At 30.7% G+C, this 17,459-nt stretch overlaps 5 protein-coding genes across 6 annotated transcripts in view; 2 read left to right on the top strand and 3 right to left on the bottom strand.

The window, feature by feature from the left end:
• LOC119603662 overlaps positions 1-3,454 on the top strand; it is a 36,141-nt gene extending 32,687 nt beyond the window's left edge. Inside the window, exons 2-3 of the mRNA XM_037955808.1 lie at positions 1,848-2,131; positions 2,197-3,454. Coding sequence (XP_037811736.1) covers positions 1,848-2,131; positions 2,197-3,057 — 1,145 coding nt within the window. The 3' untranslated portion in view covers positions 3,058-3,454. The remainder of the gene's footprint in view (positions 1-1,847; positions 2,132-2,196) is intronic.
• The window catches only part of LOC119603736, a 61,984-nt gene extending 56,211 nt beyond the window's left edge, over positions 1-5,773 (bottom strand). Inside the window, exon 1 of the mRNA XM_037955932.1 lies at positions 5,641-5,773. Within this exon, the coding sequence (XP_037811860.1) occupies positions 5,641-5,669 (29 nt within the window). The 5' untranslated portion in view covers positions 5,670-5,773. The remainder of the gene's footprint in view (positions 1-5,640) is intronic.
• On the bottom strand, positions 3,727-6,322 carry LOC119603596 (signal recognition particle subunit SRP68). Its single transcript, XM_037955712.1, has 3 exons — positions 6,126-6,322; positions 5,641-5,990; positions 3,727-5,457 (listed from the first exon to the last, which is right to left on the bottom strand). Exons 1-3 carry the CDS (start codon positions 6,220-6,222, stop codon positions 4,099-4,101), a joined length of 1,806 nt encoding a protein of 601 aa, XP_037811640.1. The 5' UTR covers positions 6,223-6,322; the 3' UTR covers positions 3,727-4,098.
• A 2,316-nt stretch (positions 6,323-8,638) lies between these two features.
• On the top strand, positions 8,639-11,630 carry LOC119602907 (ATP-binding cassette sub-family E member 1). Its single transcript, XM_037955106.1, has 7 exons — positions 8,639-8,743; positions 9,059-9,272; positions 9,348-9,958; positions 10,024-10,219; positions 10,372-10,892; positions 10,957-11,191; positions 11,254-11,630. The coding sequence occupies exons 2-7, from the start codon at positions 9,060-9,062 to the stop codon at positions 11,308-11,310; spliced, it is 1,833 nt and encodes a 610-aa protein (XP_037811034.1). The 5' UTR covers positions 8,639-8,743; position 9,059; the 3' UTR covers positions 11,311-11,630.
• A 719-nt stretch (positions 11,631-12,349) lies between these two features.
• On the bottom strand, positions 12,350-16,390 carry LOC119603689 (myotubularin-related protein 9). Of its 2 annotated transcripts, XM_037956985.1 has the most exons (10): positions 15,814-16,326; positions 15,680-15,754; positions 15,371-15,533; positions 15,043-15,293; positions 14,628-14,976; positions 13,558-13,804; positions 13,271-13,499; positions 12,803-13,215; positions 12,646-12,743; positions 12,350-12,566 (listed from the first exon to the last, which is right to left on the bottom strand). In XM_037956985.1, exons 3-10 carry the CDS (start codon positions 15,515-15,517, stop codon positions 12,495-12,497), a joined length of 1,806 nt encoding a protein of 601 aa, XP_037812913.1. In that variant the 5' UTR covers positions 15,518-15,533; positions 15,680-15,754; positions 15,814-16,326; the 3' UTR covers positions 12,350-12,494. The 2 variants fall into 2 exon arrangements, with proteins under 2 accessions (XP_037812913.1, XP_037812135.1); XM_037956207.1 differs by having other exon boundaries at positions 15,680-16,390.
• Positions 16,391-17,459: the final 1,069 nt, after the last annotated feature.

The raw sequence follows: 17,459 nt of genomic DNA on the forward strand, positions 1-17,459 counted from the left end.
AGAAATCTATCGTTTCTTTGAAAAAAATTTTAGTGGGGTATAAATCTATAGATTATAACAAAAATAATCTGGGTTTTTGGTCATTTTGTATTGATAAACAAAAACTACATTACGGAAACCCCCATCAATTTGGGGAGTACTGTGTGAATTTCATTTAGAATTGTATAATATTGATTCTTATTCAATAAAGCTAACACTAAGTACCATCCTAGCCACTCTAAGTATGGGGATATCACCGTATACCACTATAGAACTATTACATGCTAGAATCTTGATATTCTACCTCATATTTTGAATGCATTATTTTATGAATAAAATACAGTAGGCGTAGTTGGATTTGGATAGTTATTCTTGATTTGGGTTCTAACTATATATAAGTGTATGTATGTATTAGCTGAAATATATTGCTTTTGTGGATCTTAGGTGATGAGAACCGCCTCTATTTGTAAATATCTAAATTAAGTATTTTTCCCGTACCACACGATAGTTCACTTTATATTGTTTCCAAGCAACCTAAGGTCTGTTTAGAGGTCTAAATTTAAACATAGTGTTCTTTTAAGTTCGTATATGGACTTTGGAGAAGATAAATGAGGACTTCAATAGTTTTTGCTTGGATACAAGTCGCTCTCCTTTGGCAGTTAACGATTCAGTGCGTTTTTTTTAATAATTCTTTGTGTTATTTCATCAATTTCTATATTTTATATTTTTTATAATTGATTAAACATCTCATAATTGAATTTCATTGATTTATACTTGTTCTAAAAATCTAAACTTATTTTTTATATTGGAATTGCCTCATTATTTTCCTTTAGGATATGATTTTTGAAAATTACAATTGAAAAATACTTAACACGTGTCCTTTTAACAATAAAATCCAAAAAGCAATTAAAAAATAATTTGAAAAACCCAACGAAATTACCTGGAAATTTCAATATGCAAAATACTTTATTGAAGTGCAAATTCTGATGAAAAATAATAAAATGCAACAACAAATGAACCAAATTTTTTTTAAAATATTTTTTTCTTGGTTTTCCCATTCTACAAAATCTCTATTTTTAATTGGAAAACATAAATTTACTTTTTACTTGTTTTTTTGAATTTTATTTATGAACAAAAAAAATTCTCTTAAAAAAGGTAGGCAAAAAACTTAGTTGATTCACTGTACATACATATGAGTATTTCCACCGAAAAGTTTACTTTTGTCACATCACGTCACGCACTATTAACTGTTTATATCTAGGGAAGCAATATACATACATATGTTTAAATTGTCTATATTTTTATGTAGAGCTCTAATAGCTCTATACATAGGATAAAGAGGCGACAAATTAAAAAGAATGGTCCTAAGATATTGTGAATTAAGGTGCGTGACGTGATGTGACAAAAAATATACTTTTCGGTGGAAATACCCATATATATGTAGGTAAAACCGTTTCAGAATATAAAATTCAAGATAATAGGAACATACCTATGTACATCTGAAGTTTTAGTAAAATCAAATAATGTTAACCCATAAACTGTGAAGGTCAAACTCAAGCTATGCAACATTGGGAAACTTTTTTGAAACCATAGTGAAATATTATTTTGTTTTCAACCGATTTAAATGAAGCTTAGGAAAAATATGTAATATATGTATATTTATGATGACATCGATAAAATCAAAATTAACCATTGTACATATGTATGTATGTATGTATGTATGTATGTATGTATGTATGTATGTATGTATGTATGTATGTATGTATGTATGTATGTATGTATGTATGTATGTATGTATGTATGTATGTATGTATGTATGTATGTATGTATGTATGTATGTAAAATAATCGAAATACCTTTATTTTCAGATGAATATATACTGTCCCTCATTATAAAACGACAAATACCAAGTTTATCCAGACGACAACTTTACCGATGTGATGAAGCGTTTTGTAATGAAATCAACGCATACAATCATATTGTTCCGCTATTGGAGCAATATATGACTGACACAATATTTCCGAAATGTTATTATGCTGGACACGATGATATGGGCGAAATAATTGTTTTGGAAGATCTAAAAGAAATTGGTTATCGCATGCAGAATCGTTTAACCGGTTTAGAACTCAACTGTTGCGAATTGGTAATGGAGGTCAGTATAGATACTTCCATATTTCCGAAGTTTAAATCTAAATTAATTTTGTTTACTATTTTTAGCAACTGGCAAAGCTCCATGCTGCCTCTATAGCAGCAAAGCAATTAGACAATAAAATGTTTCGAGACAAATGCAAACAAATTAATGAAATAGTCTATTGCCAGGAGGCGGAAGAATTTTACAAAAATATACTGGACACTTCAATACAGGAATCTCTAAACAGTTTACGAGCATCAAATGTTGATGATTGTCTAACCGAACCGATACGTTTGATAGAAAAACTTCAGTACAAATTATTTGGCCAAATACAAAATTGTATAACAAATTCAAGTGATCATATGAATGTAATGTGTCATGGCGATTTGTGGGTCAATAACATTATGTTTACTACGTCTTTTACAAATATAACAACAGCAGATACTAAATCCCAAGAATCAAATCATCTCTACTGCTCGCCATGTAGTGTCAAATTCTTTGATTTACAAGCGATGCGTTATACTTCACCCGTTTTTGATATACTTCACTTTATTTACACAAGTACAAAACGAGATCTTCGAGAATTATACACGAAGCATTTGCTAGAAATTTATTATTTGGCATTATCGGCAAATCTGGAAAAGCAATTTGTACATTCGATCGCGGAATTAGATGCAATACGCTCAACATTTTCCCTGCGCAATATTACCGATGAGTATTATAAACATGTGCTCTATGGTTTGGCGATTTCTATGTGGATTCTGCCTGCGGTAACATTTGATCCTAATAATATCCCAAATTTGGATATGATAAGCGAAATGAATAAGAGTGCAAAAGAAATCAAGTGTACACAAAAGTTGACACCGGAATACCATTCTCGTCTAAAGGACTTGGCATTGGAATTCTATCAAAATGGCTATTTAAATTTTTTGCTCAATAATGATTGATTTGTATTTTATTATTAATAATCTATCGGTTAAACGATAACAGGAGATTGAGATTTTCGGCCTTAATGTATTATTTTTGAATTAAATTAAAAATAAAAATAATAAAAATGTTTATTTTAATAAAAGTTATATTTAAGTTTTTGCACATGGCATTTCCCGCTAATTAACGTTTAAACTAAGCGTAAATAACAAGTAATCGAATTCTTATTGAACGTTGCATTTGTTAAATCGGATGAACATTTTTCAACAATGAACACTGTTAATTTTTCTGAAAAATGTGCGATATAACCAAATCTAGAGAGCAACAATTTTTACCACTATTTTTGGTTAAAGAATTTTTTGATTATCTTTTAATAAAAATTTAAACTTTACTTAGTATTCACTATCGAAAGAATTTCATATATTCCCAAAATTTTAAAACATGTGCGCTGATTAAATGGAAAAAGTAGTTACAAAATCTTTTCTAAAATGAGGCAATAATTTGAATTTTCCCCCTGCAAACGTAATTTCAAACTTCCATTTCTAATTGAGGCAATAAGACAACACAATTCCAGTATTATAAATTGATTTAAATAAAAACAGGTTTTCCCTATTGCACACCTACTACTTTAATGCGTCCATAGGATCACACAAAGAAATCAATGTTAAAAAAAAATTAAAAACAATTTGTTGAATTCGTTTAAAGCAACCGAGTGTTTGTGTATTAGAAATATGGAAATACATAGTACAAGAAATTGATAAATTTGATTAAGTTTAGTAAAAAATGTATAAAATACTACTAACTGATAAAATAGCTTAATACAACAAAATCAATGTGTAAAATACCAATTCTTACATGGTTTTTCTCATTTAGAATATTATGTTGTAAAATTTATTTTGACCAAGTACGTTTGTATGTCAATTTCTAGCAGTATTCAGAATGAGAAAATTGTGTTTTAATATATTTTATTTTGAATACGGCGAATAATTTTTTGGAATAATAATGGTTTTAGTATTAACATATTATAAAATAGTAATAAAAACATTATGAAATTACAGCTTTTACTTGTTACCACCCCAGCCAAGGAATCCTTTAACGAATCCAGATATACCTTTCTTTCCAGGCGATTGTAGTTTATCTTCCAATGATGGAAACTCGACATAATTAAGTGCTAAATCAAAGAATAGTGGTTTACAGGGAATTGCCTCCATTTCAGGTGTCATCTTGAATACGTTGGGGTTCTTTGTGTGCAGTGATTGATCCTCTTTGTATTGGGATAGACGTTCAAACAGAGGTTTAGATGATTTTTGTGATTTTGAGGTAAAAATGGGATCATCCGAATTGTCATCTTCGAGAACACTGTAGGCATGAGCTGAAAACTTACAGCTGTCTATAATTGAAATTAGTTTCTTTAGCTCGTTGGCCATATTGAATTCAGCGCTTGGTTTGTTCTTTAGGGCTTCATTTGCATAATTTGAGGAACGTTCATACAGAGCAACCGCCTCTTTCCATTTCTTCATGTCGATAAGAGTTAGTGCAATGTAGTAGCAGCGGAATGCCTTAAATGTCAGAGACAAGTTTTCTACCTCGGCTTGGTAAACTGAATCGTCTTCCATACCATTGATTTGCTGCATTTCAGTTACATTCTGCAATATGATCTCATACAGGCGAGTTAAATCTTGAGGACGCACACGTTTTCCCTCGACAGCATTGACTTCAGTTTTTTGATTTGGATCATCAAAGTTTGCCTTAGCTTGATCGACCAAACACAAATTACGCTGTAAAGTACGACTGTGGCGAATGTACGACAGATATGCCAAAAGATACTGAACTCCTGACACAGTTTGGCCTGTAGTTAAAGAACGCAATTTGGGATCCTGCTTTATTTCCTCCTTCACAGCCTGTATGGCATCTTTGCAGTCCATTAGAGTACGTTCGATTAATTCTATCTTCGACTCCACTTTTGAAGTCTTCTCAAGACCCTTGTCCAATTCTTGAGCACTCAGTAAAAATAGACGAACCTTTTCCGGGCGAACAGTAACCTTACGTCCACGCCATTCAATAGTTTGAAGACCTTCACTGCTTTCTGTTTTTGTCTTATTGACCAAATCATCAAGATTTTCAAGCAAACCTTGTGCACGGAACTCCAATAAATCATCCATATTACCGCCAGCGGCACGACCACCACTTATGCTATAAGCACAGTAGCGCAAATTAGGTGTAAATTCGTTCACCTTGGCACGGTACAATTCCTGTTCATCTTCAGGCAAGGCCTTTGTTAAATTTTCATAGACAACTTGAGCACGTTTCAAATGTTCTCCAGCAGTTTTCCACAGTTGCAGTTCGAAGTGCAAAGTTCCATGCATCCATGATACATAAGCTTCACATTCCAATTTTGTACGAGCATCAAAAGCTTCAGACTAAAATGAAAAATTAGCTTGATATTATTTTAATAAAAATCCTAAAGTATGTTTTGTACTTTAAAGGAACAAAGGAGTTCAAAATTGGTGGAATAATCCATTTTTAATCCGTAGATTAAGCTTTAAAGTTTGTTTATTAGCTTTAGCCCTTAACTCAATGTGAATTACTTAGATTTTACTTACATTGCACAATTCCTGCAATTGCAGAGCATAAGAACATGCCTTTCTTAATTTGCTGACTAAATGAAACCTTTTACGAGGTTCGGTATTTGATTCCTGCTTCAGCTGCATCGCATAAGCCCAAGCCCGTTCAGCACTTATCAATGGAATATGAATAAAACGTTCATCTGCTCGCTTTCCTGTCAATTGTCCCAAGGTAACGTCACGTCGTTTAAAGTGTCTCTTATCGCCCTGGGGAAACTTCAGTGCTTTACGCAAACGACGAATTCTTCTTGTACAGTAACCTCGGTAACGTTGAAAGTCGCCGTGACGCAAGCCATGTTGTTGCTGGGCCTCCTTAATCATATGCAAAACTGAAATGTAACTCAATGTTGTTAAGGAAAACTGTTTTTATTTAAAGGAAAACTGAAAGTGAAAGTAAACGAAAATTATTGTAGGTTATATGGGCACTGAACATCCAAATAGTTTCGAAATATTGAAAAGGATACTCTCAACTGTAAAAACTTTTACAGGTTCGCTTTGGACAGGAACTTGCTCTGCCTCACTTTTGTCAACATTTTCCGGGGGATTGCTTTCCTCAACCATTATGTTTATTAAAATTTTCCTTTAGTTGGCAAAAAAAATATGTCCAGCCTCAAATCACAATCAATGACAGAAATGCACTTCTGTGAACTGTCAAAACGTCATCAATGTTAAACAAATAACAACTCTGTTAATTATCATGGTTGCAATAAATAGTAGTATTTGATATATAAGCACATTATAAAAAAAATCCGTTAAATTAAATAAAAAATATATATATACTTTTAAAATAACAAATACAATAATCCATGATTTTGAACTTTAGAATTAAAATTAATTTTATTTCTTCATCCTTATTTATCTCTTTAGTTTAAAAAATATTTTTTTTGTTTATAAAAAGATGATTTAATCCCAACAAACTTTTACACATAAATACATACATATATGTAAACATTACATTTAATTAATAACTAAATATTATTTTAGATTATATGCGCAAATTATATATGCAAAATACATACATATTTCGTAATGTAAATAAGTAAAGTTTTCTTTTGCCTTAAAAACATGCATGCATCCATTTAATTTTAAAATTAAAAATACAATAGTTTTGTATCTAATTGAATTTGGTTGTTAATTAATGAGACTTTTAAAATTCAAAATTTAAAGTCTTAAAAGAGGACTTTGCCATACATCAAATTGGCACTCTTAAACTGAGTCATGTGTTGGCTGCGCCAACAATTTCGTTAAATTTTTATAAATTATTAAAACATATTTGTTAAATGTATTTAACGCAACATTTGATTGGAAAAATGTTTTAGAAATAAAAATAAATATTCTTTAATAAATAATGGAAACAACATTTAAAAAATATTAAAACGGCAAGATTAACACGAAAATATTCATGTAAACGTTCATTATTTTACGAAGGGAATTTAAAACAGAACTTCGAAAAAACCCTGCACCAAAACCCAAGGTTTATTGAATAAGATTACCTCGTCTGCATAGCTGATTATCATTAGTTTCAGCCCAATTTGTCAAAATTTCAGTTTGTTTATATTAAATAAAAATTTCAGAATTGTATTTTCTTTTAAATTAAGAAAATTCTTACTTTAATAGCACTATTTACATTTTTCATAACTAGATATGTATATTTGTTGTGCTTCTCTCCCACCAAAATCATAAAATCTTTCGATCTGGCACACGTTTTAAATTAATTATGGCTATATTCTGTCCATAGAACAAAGCTCTAAAAGAATTCATTCCCTAATTCTTTTTTGAAATTGAGTTATATTTTAAAGAATTAACAATTCTTCAAACGCATTCCCTTTGATTTAATTCCTAGAATTAATTCTTAAAGCTTTCGATGCAGTTGAATTAATTCTTTAATGAATTAATTCCTATAGAATGTTAAATTCCTTCTGAATGAATTAATTTTGTTTGCATTCAATCTGTTACAAATTGAATTAAAATAAATTTCAACATTTCCTATTGATTTTTAAATTCCCTCTGAATGATATACATTTTGTTTGAATTTAATCTATTACAAATTGAATTTAAAAATTTTTCAACCATTCAATTTGAATGAAAGTTTTGTTTTATAATTCAAAAGCATTCTGTATATTAAAAATTGAAGTAAATTGTTTTCTTTCATTCAATTTGTAATAGAAGGAATTAAACAAATATGAATGATCATTCTATTGAATTCATTCCTATAAAGAATTCCAAGGAATTCAGCTTTAGAATTTAAATTCAAAGAATGATTTTAAAGAATGGTACATTCAAAGCCGAATTAAAAATATAAGGGAATTAATTCCAAATAGAATTCATTCTTTCCAAGCTTTGACATAGAATAACAATTCTGTCTTGGCACTAAATTGATACAAAAAGCTAGATAAAAATTTATTAATTATTATTTATTTTGACAATTATTAACGTTTGTATTTTAATATAAATATTTACACAAAATTCAGATTTTTATTTTGTTATTTTTTATTTTCCATACACACAATATTTTTTTTTACAATGTGGAATATTTTACAAAACCAAAATGCATGTTGTTTTGCTTTGTTGTAGGAACCATGCCAAATCCCCTCAACTAATACTTTGCTTCCACAGAAGCGTTTTGTGCAAAACTAGAATTACGACTGATGTGTAATTTTAAAGAAAATGAACTTTATTATTTAAATATCAAAATAAAATGATAAAATTTGTTCGAAAATTCGAATATCAAACACGAGTAAACTCAGTGGAGTGGTTTAAGCAAATCTAGTAATTTCATGCCAGTGGAAACGTAGCATAAAAGTGCTCTAACAATATAATAAAAATGGAACAATCAGATTATTTTTGTCGGTGTAACATTTATTTAATTCTGTTGTGATCTTCAAATTCGTAAATAAATACATGGTTGCATAAAATGTATTAAAAATGTTTTTAATAAAAACGTACGTTTTTAATGCTGTTATAAGCAACTGATAATTGCTTTAAATGCAAGTAGTGAATTTTGACATTTTCTTTTTAAATATTCGGGGCCACGCAGCTAGGCGTTTGCCATTTCTTATTTAAAAAAATAATAATTTTTCAGGTAAAAAACGAATAATTTTTACAATTGCCATTAATTTGTTATATTAAAGCTAAGTAAAGTTAAAATATAACTCGGAAAACAAAAGAAATTTGTGAATGTATACTAGCTCAAAGTTGAGGTTATAAACATATGTACGTTCGTACGTACTTTCACTCTTTAATAACTGCAATTTAGTTTTTTGTTTGAAATGTGAATTGAATGTGCTCCCCTTTGATGTAGAAATGTCTGCTTTGTTGTCACTTAAGATCCAAGAAGTTGTTTCATAAACAAGACGTGTATTTAGTAATAAGTCTTTGTATATTTGTATTTGCTTAGGATGGCTAATCGAAGGGACAACGAAGAGACAGACAAGCAGACACGTATTGCCATCGTGAGTGATGACAAGTGCAAGCCAAAACGTTGTCGCCAAGAATGCAAAAAATCTTGTCCAGTGGTGCGTATGGGTAAATTGTGTATTGAGGTCGGACCTACTTCGAAAATTGCTTCATTGTCTGAGGAACTATGCATTGGTTGCGGTATATGTGTCAAGGTAAGTAAAAATAAAAAATCATGATAACATATGTAAATGTTTTACATGGTTTAAAACACATTTTTTCTGTTTTAGAAATGTCCTTTTGAAGCCATTACCATTATCAATATTCCTAGCAATTTAGAAAAGCATACCACACATCGGTACGGCAAGAATTCATTTAAATTGCATCGTTTGCCCATACCGCGTCCTGGGGAAGTATTAGGTTTAGTAGGGCAGAACGGTATAGGAAAGTCAACAGCTCTAAAAATTCTAGCAGGCAAACAAAAACCCAACTTGGGCCGTTATATTGATCCCCCAGACTGGACTGAAATTTTGGCCTATTTCCGCGGATCTGAATTGCAGAACTACTTTACGAAAATCCTTGAAGATAATCTGAGAGCTTTGGTAAAGCCCCAATATGTCGATCAAATTCCCAAGGCTGTACGTGGTGCTGTATCCGAACTTTTGGACAAAAAGAATGAGCGTGAAAACCAAACCGAAATTTGCGAAATGTTAGATCTTACACATATTCGTGACCGTAATGTTGGTGAATTGTCTGGTGGAGAATTGCAGCGTTTTGCTATTGCTATGGTGTGCATTCAAAATGGTGACATTTTCATGTTTGATGAACCTTCTTCGTATTTGGATGTCAAACAACGTTTGAATGCTGCTTTAACGATACGAAGTTTGTTGCATCCAACAAAGTATGAATATATTTATTTGTCCTTAGGAATCTTATTGACATTACTAATTTTTTTGTTCATTTTAGATTCATCATTGTTGTCGAGCATGATTTATCTGTGTTGGATTATCTGTCCGATTTCATTTGTTGTTTGTATGGTGTTCCTGGTTGTTATGGTGTCGTTACTATGCCTTTCTCAGTACGCGAAGGTATAAACATTTTCTTGGATGGTTTTGTTCCTACCGAAAACATGCGTTTCCGTACTGAATCCTTAACCTTTAAGGTAAGTTAAATTGTAAAAAAAACATTGTTTATCTAGAAATAATGTGTTTTGAGTGTGTCAGTTTCATGGAAAGCACTTCCTTACGAACTACACAACTTCTCAGTTATGCTATCGTAAATTATTACAATTTGAAATTTGTTTGTGTTTTTTAGGTTTCCGAATCGGCAACAGAGGAAGAAGTCAAGCGTATGAATCACTATGTGTATCCTTCTATGACAAAAACTTTGGGTAAATTCTCGTTGACTGTTCAAGAAGGCCACTTCAGTGACTCTGAAATTTTGGTATTGCTTGGTGAAAACGGTACAGGAAAAACTACATTCATTCGTATGTTAGCCGGTAATTTGCAACCGGATAGTAACGTTGATTTGCCTGTATTGAATATTTCCTACAAACCCCAAAAAATTTCGCCCAAGTATCAAAATCATGTTCGTCATTTGTTGCACGAAAAGATACGTGATGCTTACGTTCATCCTCAATTCATTGCCGATGTCATGAAGCCAATGAAAATTGAAGAAATTATGGATCAAGAAGTACAAAACTTGTCTGGTGGTGAATTGCAACGTGTTGCTTTAGTTTTGTGTTTGGGTAAGCCTGCCGATGTGTATCTAATCGATGAACCCTCAGCTTATTTGGATTCAGAACAACGTTTAGTAGCTGCCAAGGTCATTAAGCGGTTAGTTTCACGTCTACCAAAGCTTTTATTTAATTGTAATAAGCGAATTTTAAATTCCTTTTAGTTATATTCTTCACGCAAAACGTACCGGTTTTGTAGTAGAGCACGATTTCATTATGGCTACTTACTTGGCAGATCGTGTCATTGTCTTGGAAGGTCAACCCTCAGTGAAAACAACAGCATTTTCTCCACAGTCCCTGTTGAATGGCATGAATCGTTTCTTGGAATTATTGGGTATTACCTTCCGCCGCGATCCCAATAACTTTAGACCACGCATCAACAAAAACAATTCCGTGAAGGTATGATATTTAAATTTTCTTACTACTAAAACTACCACTGACCATTTTTTCGTACTTTTTAGGATACTGAGCAAAAACGTTCCGGTCAATTCTTCTTTTTAGAAGATGAAGGCAGATAAACATTCTGAACTTTTCCAGAGCCATTGAATATGAAGACAGATTATTAAGACGCCCCTATACAATATTTCTTAACTAACTCAATAATCAACAACATCCTACAAATATTTCTACATCATTTTTTCTACTTTGTATTTTACTGGAGTTTTTTGTATTTTAGTTAACATAATTTTATATAATTGTTTTCTTTAATGCATACTTTTTTTCAATAGCAAGACAAAAAATAAAATACAATTTAGTGAAATAAAGCGTAACAAAAACCAATCAATAAATAAAGTTATGCAAGAAAAAAATGTACGCATAACGAAAAAACAAAAAAAAACTTTTCTTTCATATTTTGGAAAAAATTATTTGATTCATTTCCTCATATACCACACATCATTAAATGATTATGTTTTGTGATTTAAATATTACACTGGCAAAAAATATTAAAAATCCTGTACCTAATCTAAAAAAATGAAAAACTATTGCAGTTTAATTAAATTTTATTTAAAGAACACATTACGACAAAATAACAATAAAATTTTCTCTGTAATTTATTATTTCTTATTCGTAAATGTTTAATTTTAAATGCAAATGAATTGATTGATTTTCTTTATTTGAGAAAAATGGCAAAACTACAGAATGAAAGCAAGTGAGCGAAATATTGGCATTGGATCTAGATCACCTAGACAAAAGTCTATGCTCACTAGTTTTTCCTCCACAATTTTAGCCATATTTGAAAAACATTTAAAAAAAACATAAATGTAATTATTCGCGAGCAGTTGTGTTACATAATACAGATTCATTTAAAATATATACGTTTGTATGCATGAATGTTTGCACATTTATTAAATTATTTACAATTATAGAATATAATGTTTCAAATGAAACACACATTTTCATAAGGTTGATTACAATTGAATACAAGGACAGTATAAAAATAAATAAAAGGTTTTCTAAATATACATGAGAGTTTGAAAATCCACCACATTCCACCAAAAAGTGTATTTAATTGATTTATAAATAATCTTGTCTGGTATATTTTGATTTTTAAATTACTTTTTAAACTTACAGAAATGCAAAGAGAAAAATTTAATTTTTCTTTCTCCCTGTGAGACATTGCATATTCCCTATTATGAATCAGAATGTTGTGACTTAATTAGAAAGCTTTAATCGACAGACATGTTGAATTTGGAAATATAATTCAATTAATTGATTTTATTATAGTAATAACTTCATTTGCCAAATCGGTGGCTTGCTTCCGTAATTTTAGTGCCTGAAAGACGATAAAAATTGGTCAGATATACAAAATGTGTGTTACTTATATTTAGCTATACAACGTGTGTTTTGCTAACCTTAGTTCGTAATTCCTTTTCATTTGTTACAAGTTCTTGTATTTGAATGTTGGAGTTTTCGTTATTCTTTTGATCAACAATCCAACGTAGATATAATTCTAAATATAAAGAAAAAGATAATCCATAAAAGAAATAAATAAAAATTTATTTGATTTACCAGTCCACAGTTCCAGACTGATTGGTGCCACTGACGGCCATATAACACTGGGATTTGGTTCGTATAGAGGATTAAGAAAGTTTTTCAAAACTTCAGGTCGGTTTAGATACGACCATAAACTAGTGGTGCGAGTATGAACACGTAAATCGTGTCGCTCCCTTTCCGAATCGCAAAGAAATGTGCCGTATTGTGAGAAGTAGCTGTGTTCGAAAAGTAATATCAGCAGCTGCGTACTAAATTCGAAACTGCATGGAAATTGTCTATATAATTGATGAATGCAATCTAAAAAAAGCACAAATGTAGCACCCGAGCTTTTTTGACGATTTTGTGAAGGTGTGTAGCATGAATGACGATGACGCGAAGCGAATGGGTGTCCGGCTTGTATCCATTCTCGTTCGATTAAGGCTTGAATTCTGAAATATTGATAATGTTAATGTTGAAAATATACAAAGGATTAATTATGCTCACCCTCTTACGGTGCGACAATCGGGATTAAGTATTACTTGTACTAATGATGTCACAATTAATGTAGAATCCAAACCTTTAGCACCATGTACCAATACAGGACTACCCTCCTGATCCAGACACTGAGCAACTACACATGCGGCATTTAATGAATTCAAAACTAAGCTTAGCCAATTGCTACTTTCCAAGCGAGAAAGCCACTTATCCGGTGAACATGTTATATCATTACAAGCTAAATACATACATAAATAAAGTGACTTGAATTGAATTTAACTTCTAATTACAAATACCTTCAATAAGTTTTGAAAAACTATCTAAAATGGCAGCTGGTGAAGAAACATTTCCAATCGAGCGATTGACTTTTTTCCATTGTGAATAATGCTGATCTGTTTCTGTATTTGATTTTCCCTTACCCCAAGTATCAACTATAAAGCCTTTTTTACTACGACCTAGGACAACATTTAGTATAGCTTCATCTGCCCGACATCGTTTAATGCCCTGAATTGACAAAGGCTGAGCACTGCGCAAAAGAGCTGCCTATAAAAATATACACAAGAATTTACATATTCTGTATATTATATGATATACATACATATGTACATAAATATTATAAATAATTCAGCATCAATCCAAAAAATTAATAAATGGCAATAAATTTAGAAAATATTGAAATTAACTTTAGATTTGCGTCACCTTTTGTGATGATGTGCATAAGACTAGGTAGGCATAACCGATTTGTTTTAATTGAAGATAAAAATACAATTTTAATTAAAGTTTTGACAATTTTTGCAAAACAGTTTACTGCATTGGAGCAAATTATTGAAAAACAATAGGTATCTTCGCCAAATTTTTCAAAACCTCTATGTTTTATAGTTTCCCCCTAAAGAAAGTTTCCTCCTAAAAGCCGACCTAGAAATATTTGATGAAAAATACTGCTTACAGTAAATGATTTTTTAATACCCGATACATATAAAAAATATGTCAAGGTGATTACTTCAAAATGTGGAAAGATCTGTGTTGTATTCATTGTTGTATTTCGATAGCTTTTCTTTTCAACAAATTACGAAGTAACCCGATTTATTTACATTCAACCAAGATCGGTTTTGAAAATTTTATAAGTTTCCTTTGTATATTCAATGTCTGGTTTAATAAATCACATTCAAAGTTTGTTTACGTTTTACTTATAATCGAATTATTTATATGTTTAGTGTAAAATTTAACATTGGCATTCCATTTTGAACAACTTTCGAGAAAAGGGATTTGTACATCGCGAGAATGCTGGTAATTTTATTTCTTACTTGACTTCCGTACATTGCATATACTATTACCACTAAGAAAAAAAATTAACAACAATACTTACGCCATTTTCGTGACGGTAGCTAAGAACAGGAAACCGTCCACCGTCTCTAAATGCTGCAGATTGTACAATTTGTTCATCAGTTATTATTTTTGGTACTATAAGAACTGAACCATAGGTTGGGCATAATTTAAAATCTTTATTAATGTGTGTAATGCGCCATTCGCAACCCATTGTTGTCTCTGTGCTAATAGTGCCTGCTACGTCATGACCATTTGAGAAGTGAAATGTTGAGGAAAGAGGACTTGCATTGTTAAATGTCAAAGTATTGCTATTACCACTACTTGTACTAACACTACACACATTGTTGCAGGCACTAGCGGAAATGAGTTTTGAAAACTCTAGCTCTGGCCTACAACATACAAAAACAAAATAGTTAATTTTAAATTTCTCAACACTTAAAACGCAAAAAACTAACCTAAATATTGTGTAGCCATCCTCCAGGATTGTGTACATAGGCCGATAAAAAAATGGATACTCTAATTCGGGATTATTTAAAGTACTGAGAGCCTCCAAAGATGCCGCCACGTTGAAGTATTCTTTGGCACTTTTAATTTTTAAAGAAATTATACGTAAATCCTTGCACTTTAGAGTTATAAGGCCACCGACAACCGCATTCTGCAACATAAAGGGCTTCTTTTCCACACTGTCAATATTTTTATGCATCAACTGCAAACATCAATTATTCACATGTAATGCTTAATTTATTATATACACTAGAATCAAGATGAGCTATAAATACTTACCCATAATTCCTGGCTATTCTCCTGCCGAGCACTCAATAGCAAGTGATGGCCAGTGATGCATAAACGGCCTTCGACTGTTGAATTTTGATGGTCATGTAGAAAAACTCCATCCAATTTAGGTGTTTTAATCAGTTCGACAAATTCCATTTTATATGCTTTGCTTCTATATATGTAAATAAATTAAAAATGATGAAAGAGAGGATGAATCAAAACAAAAATATATAAAATACAGTTATCAGCAGTAAATAAAATATATGCATATTTTTATACATACATACAGATATATGTAAAGTGTACACACATACATACCTACATTGATTGTCAGCATAGAAAGTTCAAAAAATAGCGTTTAGAATGTCCCTCTATAAAGGGGCAAGCAACCAACTGTAAACAATTGAATTGAATTGCTGTGCCTGGTGATGGACGTAAAATGTTTTTTATACCTATCTCTATATATAACTCGTACATATACTCTTTATAATCTTCTTCCTCGTTCTTTCTTCTTTTCACCTTCTATTTCCTAACACTTATAATGGACTGACTGCAGTTAATTATGAGCCTGTATTTGATTTTTAACACTTTGGTGGCACTTTTCCATGTTGTCGCAGTTTGTAACCTTGTACAACAGCCACCGACTAGTGGGTGGGATTAAAATTAATAGATAAACTTTATTTATCCTTAAGAGTTTTTCACAATATGTTCTAATTAATTTTTTATTAATTTTTTTACTACAAACTAAGCTGAATGTACTAAAAAATATTTTTTACTTTAATTGCACTTGTTGATTGTTTAAATATGATGCAAAGTTTAAGAAGTAATATTATTGATAATATACTTCCGAAATGCAGCAATAATTAACACTTGTTATTTGCATTTAAATATCCTTATCTATATTAAACAAACCAAACAACAAAATATCAGTTTTTTTTAGCAACAATTGTATTTTTTATTTACTCTTTGCTTTGTCAACGAAAAGCTGTTTTTTGACGTTCACTTTTGATAACAGAGTTGGAGAAATATAATTTCATGCATAATATAACATGAATTCGCATTGCTTTTGTTCTTCTTTATGTTTAAATTATTCAAAGCTTTAAAAAATACAATTTCGATAAATTGATCTGGGTGTTCTTATTAATATAAGTAAAATAATAGATCTTATTCTTCTTTCGAAAAAACCGAATTCAATGACAAAAATATGTCAGAATTAGCATCATATGGGAGAAATACAATAGTACTTATAATGCCATCCCTGAACTAAAATACACTAGTAAAAGCTTCCCTATAAGAAATGAATGACCGAAACTAACACATACAAAATGATTTTACTAACACACATGCAACATTTTTTTTTATAGAATTGTCGAAAAAAAAAATTTAAAGGATGATTCCATCAACAATGACAGTCAAATGACCGGTAAAATCACCGTTACTGGACCCAATGTGTGGTATAGGGTTGAATTTGCATATGAAAGAATGAAACAACTACATTTTGATTAAAATGTATTAAAATATATATTTTGATCAACAATGACAGCCAAATGACCGATCAAATGACTGTCACTGTGTTACAGAGTTGTATTTTTCGTCGTTACAAATTAATTGTTTCTGCGAAAGCCAAAGATCAAGAAGCGATGAAATAAAAAAATTACAAAGTCTTTAAATTATTAAAAATAAAGAGAATTATTATAAACTAAATTTTAAAAAAGCTCAGGAAGTGGATCAGAAGATAAACAATTCGGAGTTTAATCAATCAATGGTAACATAAATATGTACTTATGATTTTTATATTTCGATATTTATGAATACTTATGTATTTCTTTACAGACAACATATTTCCACAAATTAATAGGAGCATCAGAGGACTTAAGATTCTGCAAGATATGTAAAATGGTGAAAAGACTGGTAATTTATGTATATGATTACTATATTAATAAAATTAACAATATATATATTAAAATATTAATAAATTGTGTTTTATTATAAATTGGTATAGCCGTCAGATTTGACGGATATATTCATCAAGTGTGATTAGTCAACAATGACCGATTAATGCATCATTTTTTTATTTGTTAACTGTGATGGATATATC

This window comes from Lucilia sericata, unplaced genomic scaffold (assembly GCF_015586225.1).
Source record: "Lucilia sericata isolate MDLA Ls3-8-SP2 unplaced genomic scaffold, ASM1558622v1 Contig000000F_arrow, whole genome shotgun sequence".
Classification (NCBI taxonomy): Eukaryota; Metazoa; Arthropoda; class Insecta; order Diptera; family Calliphoridae; genus Lucilia; species Lucilia sericata.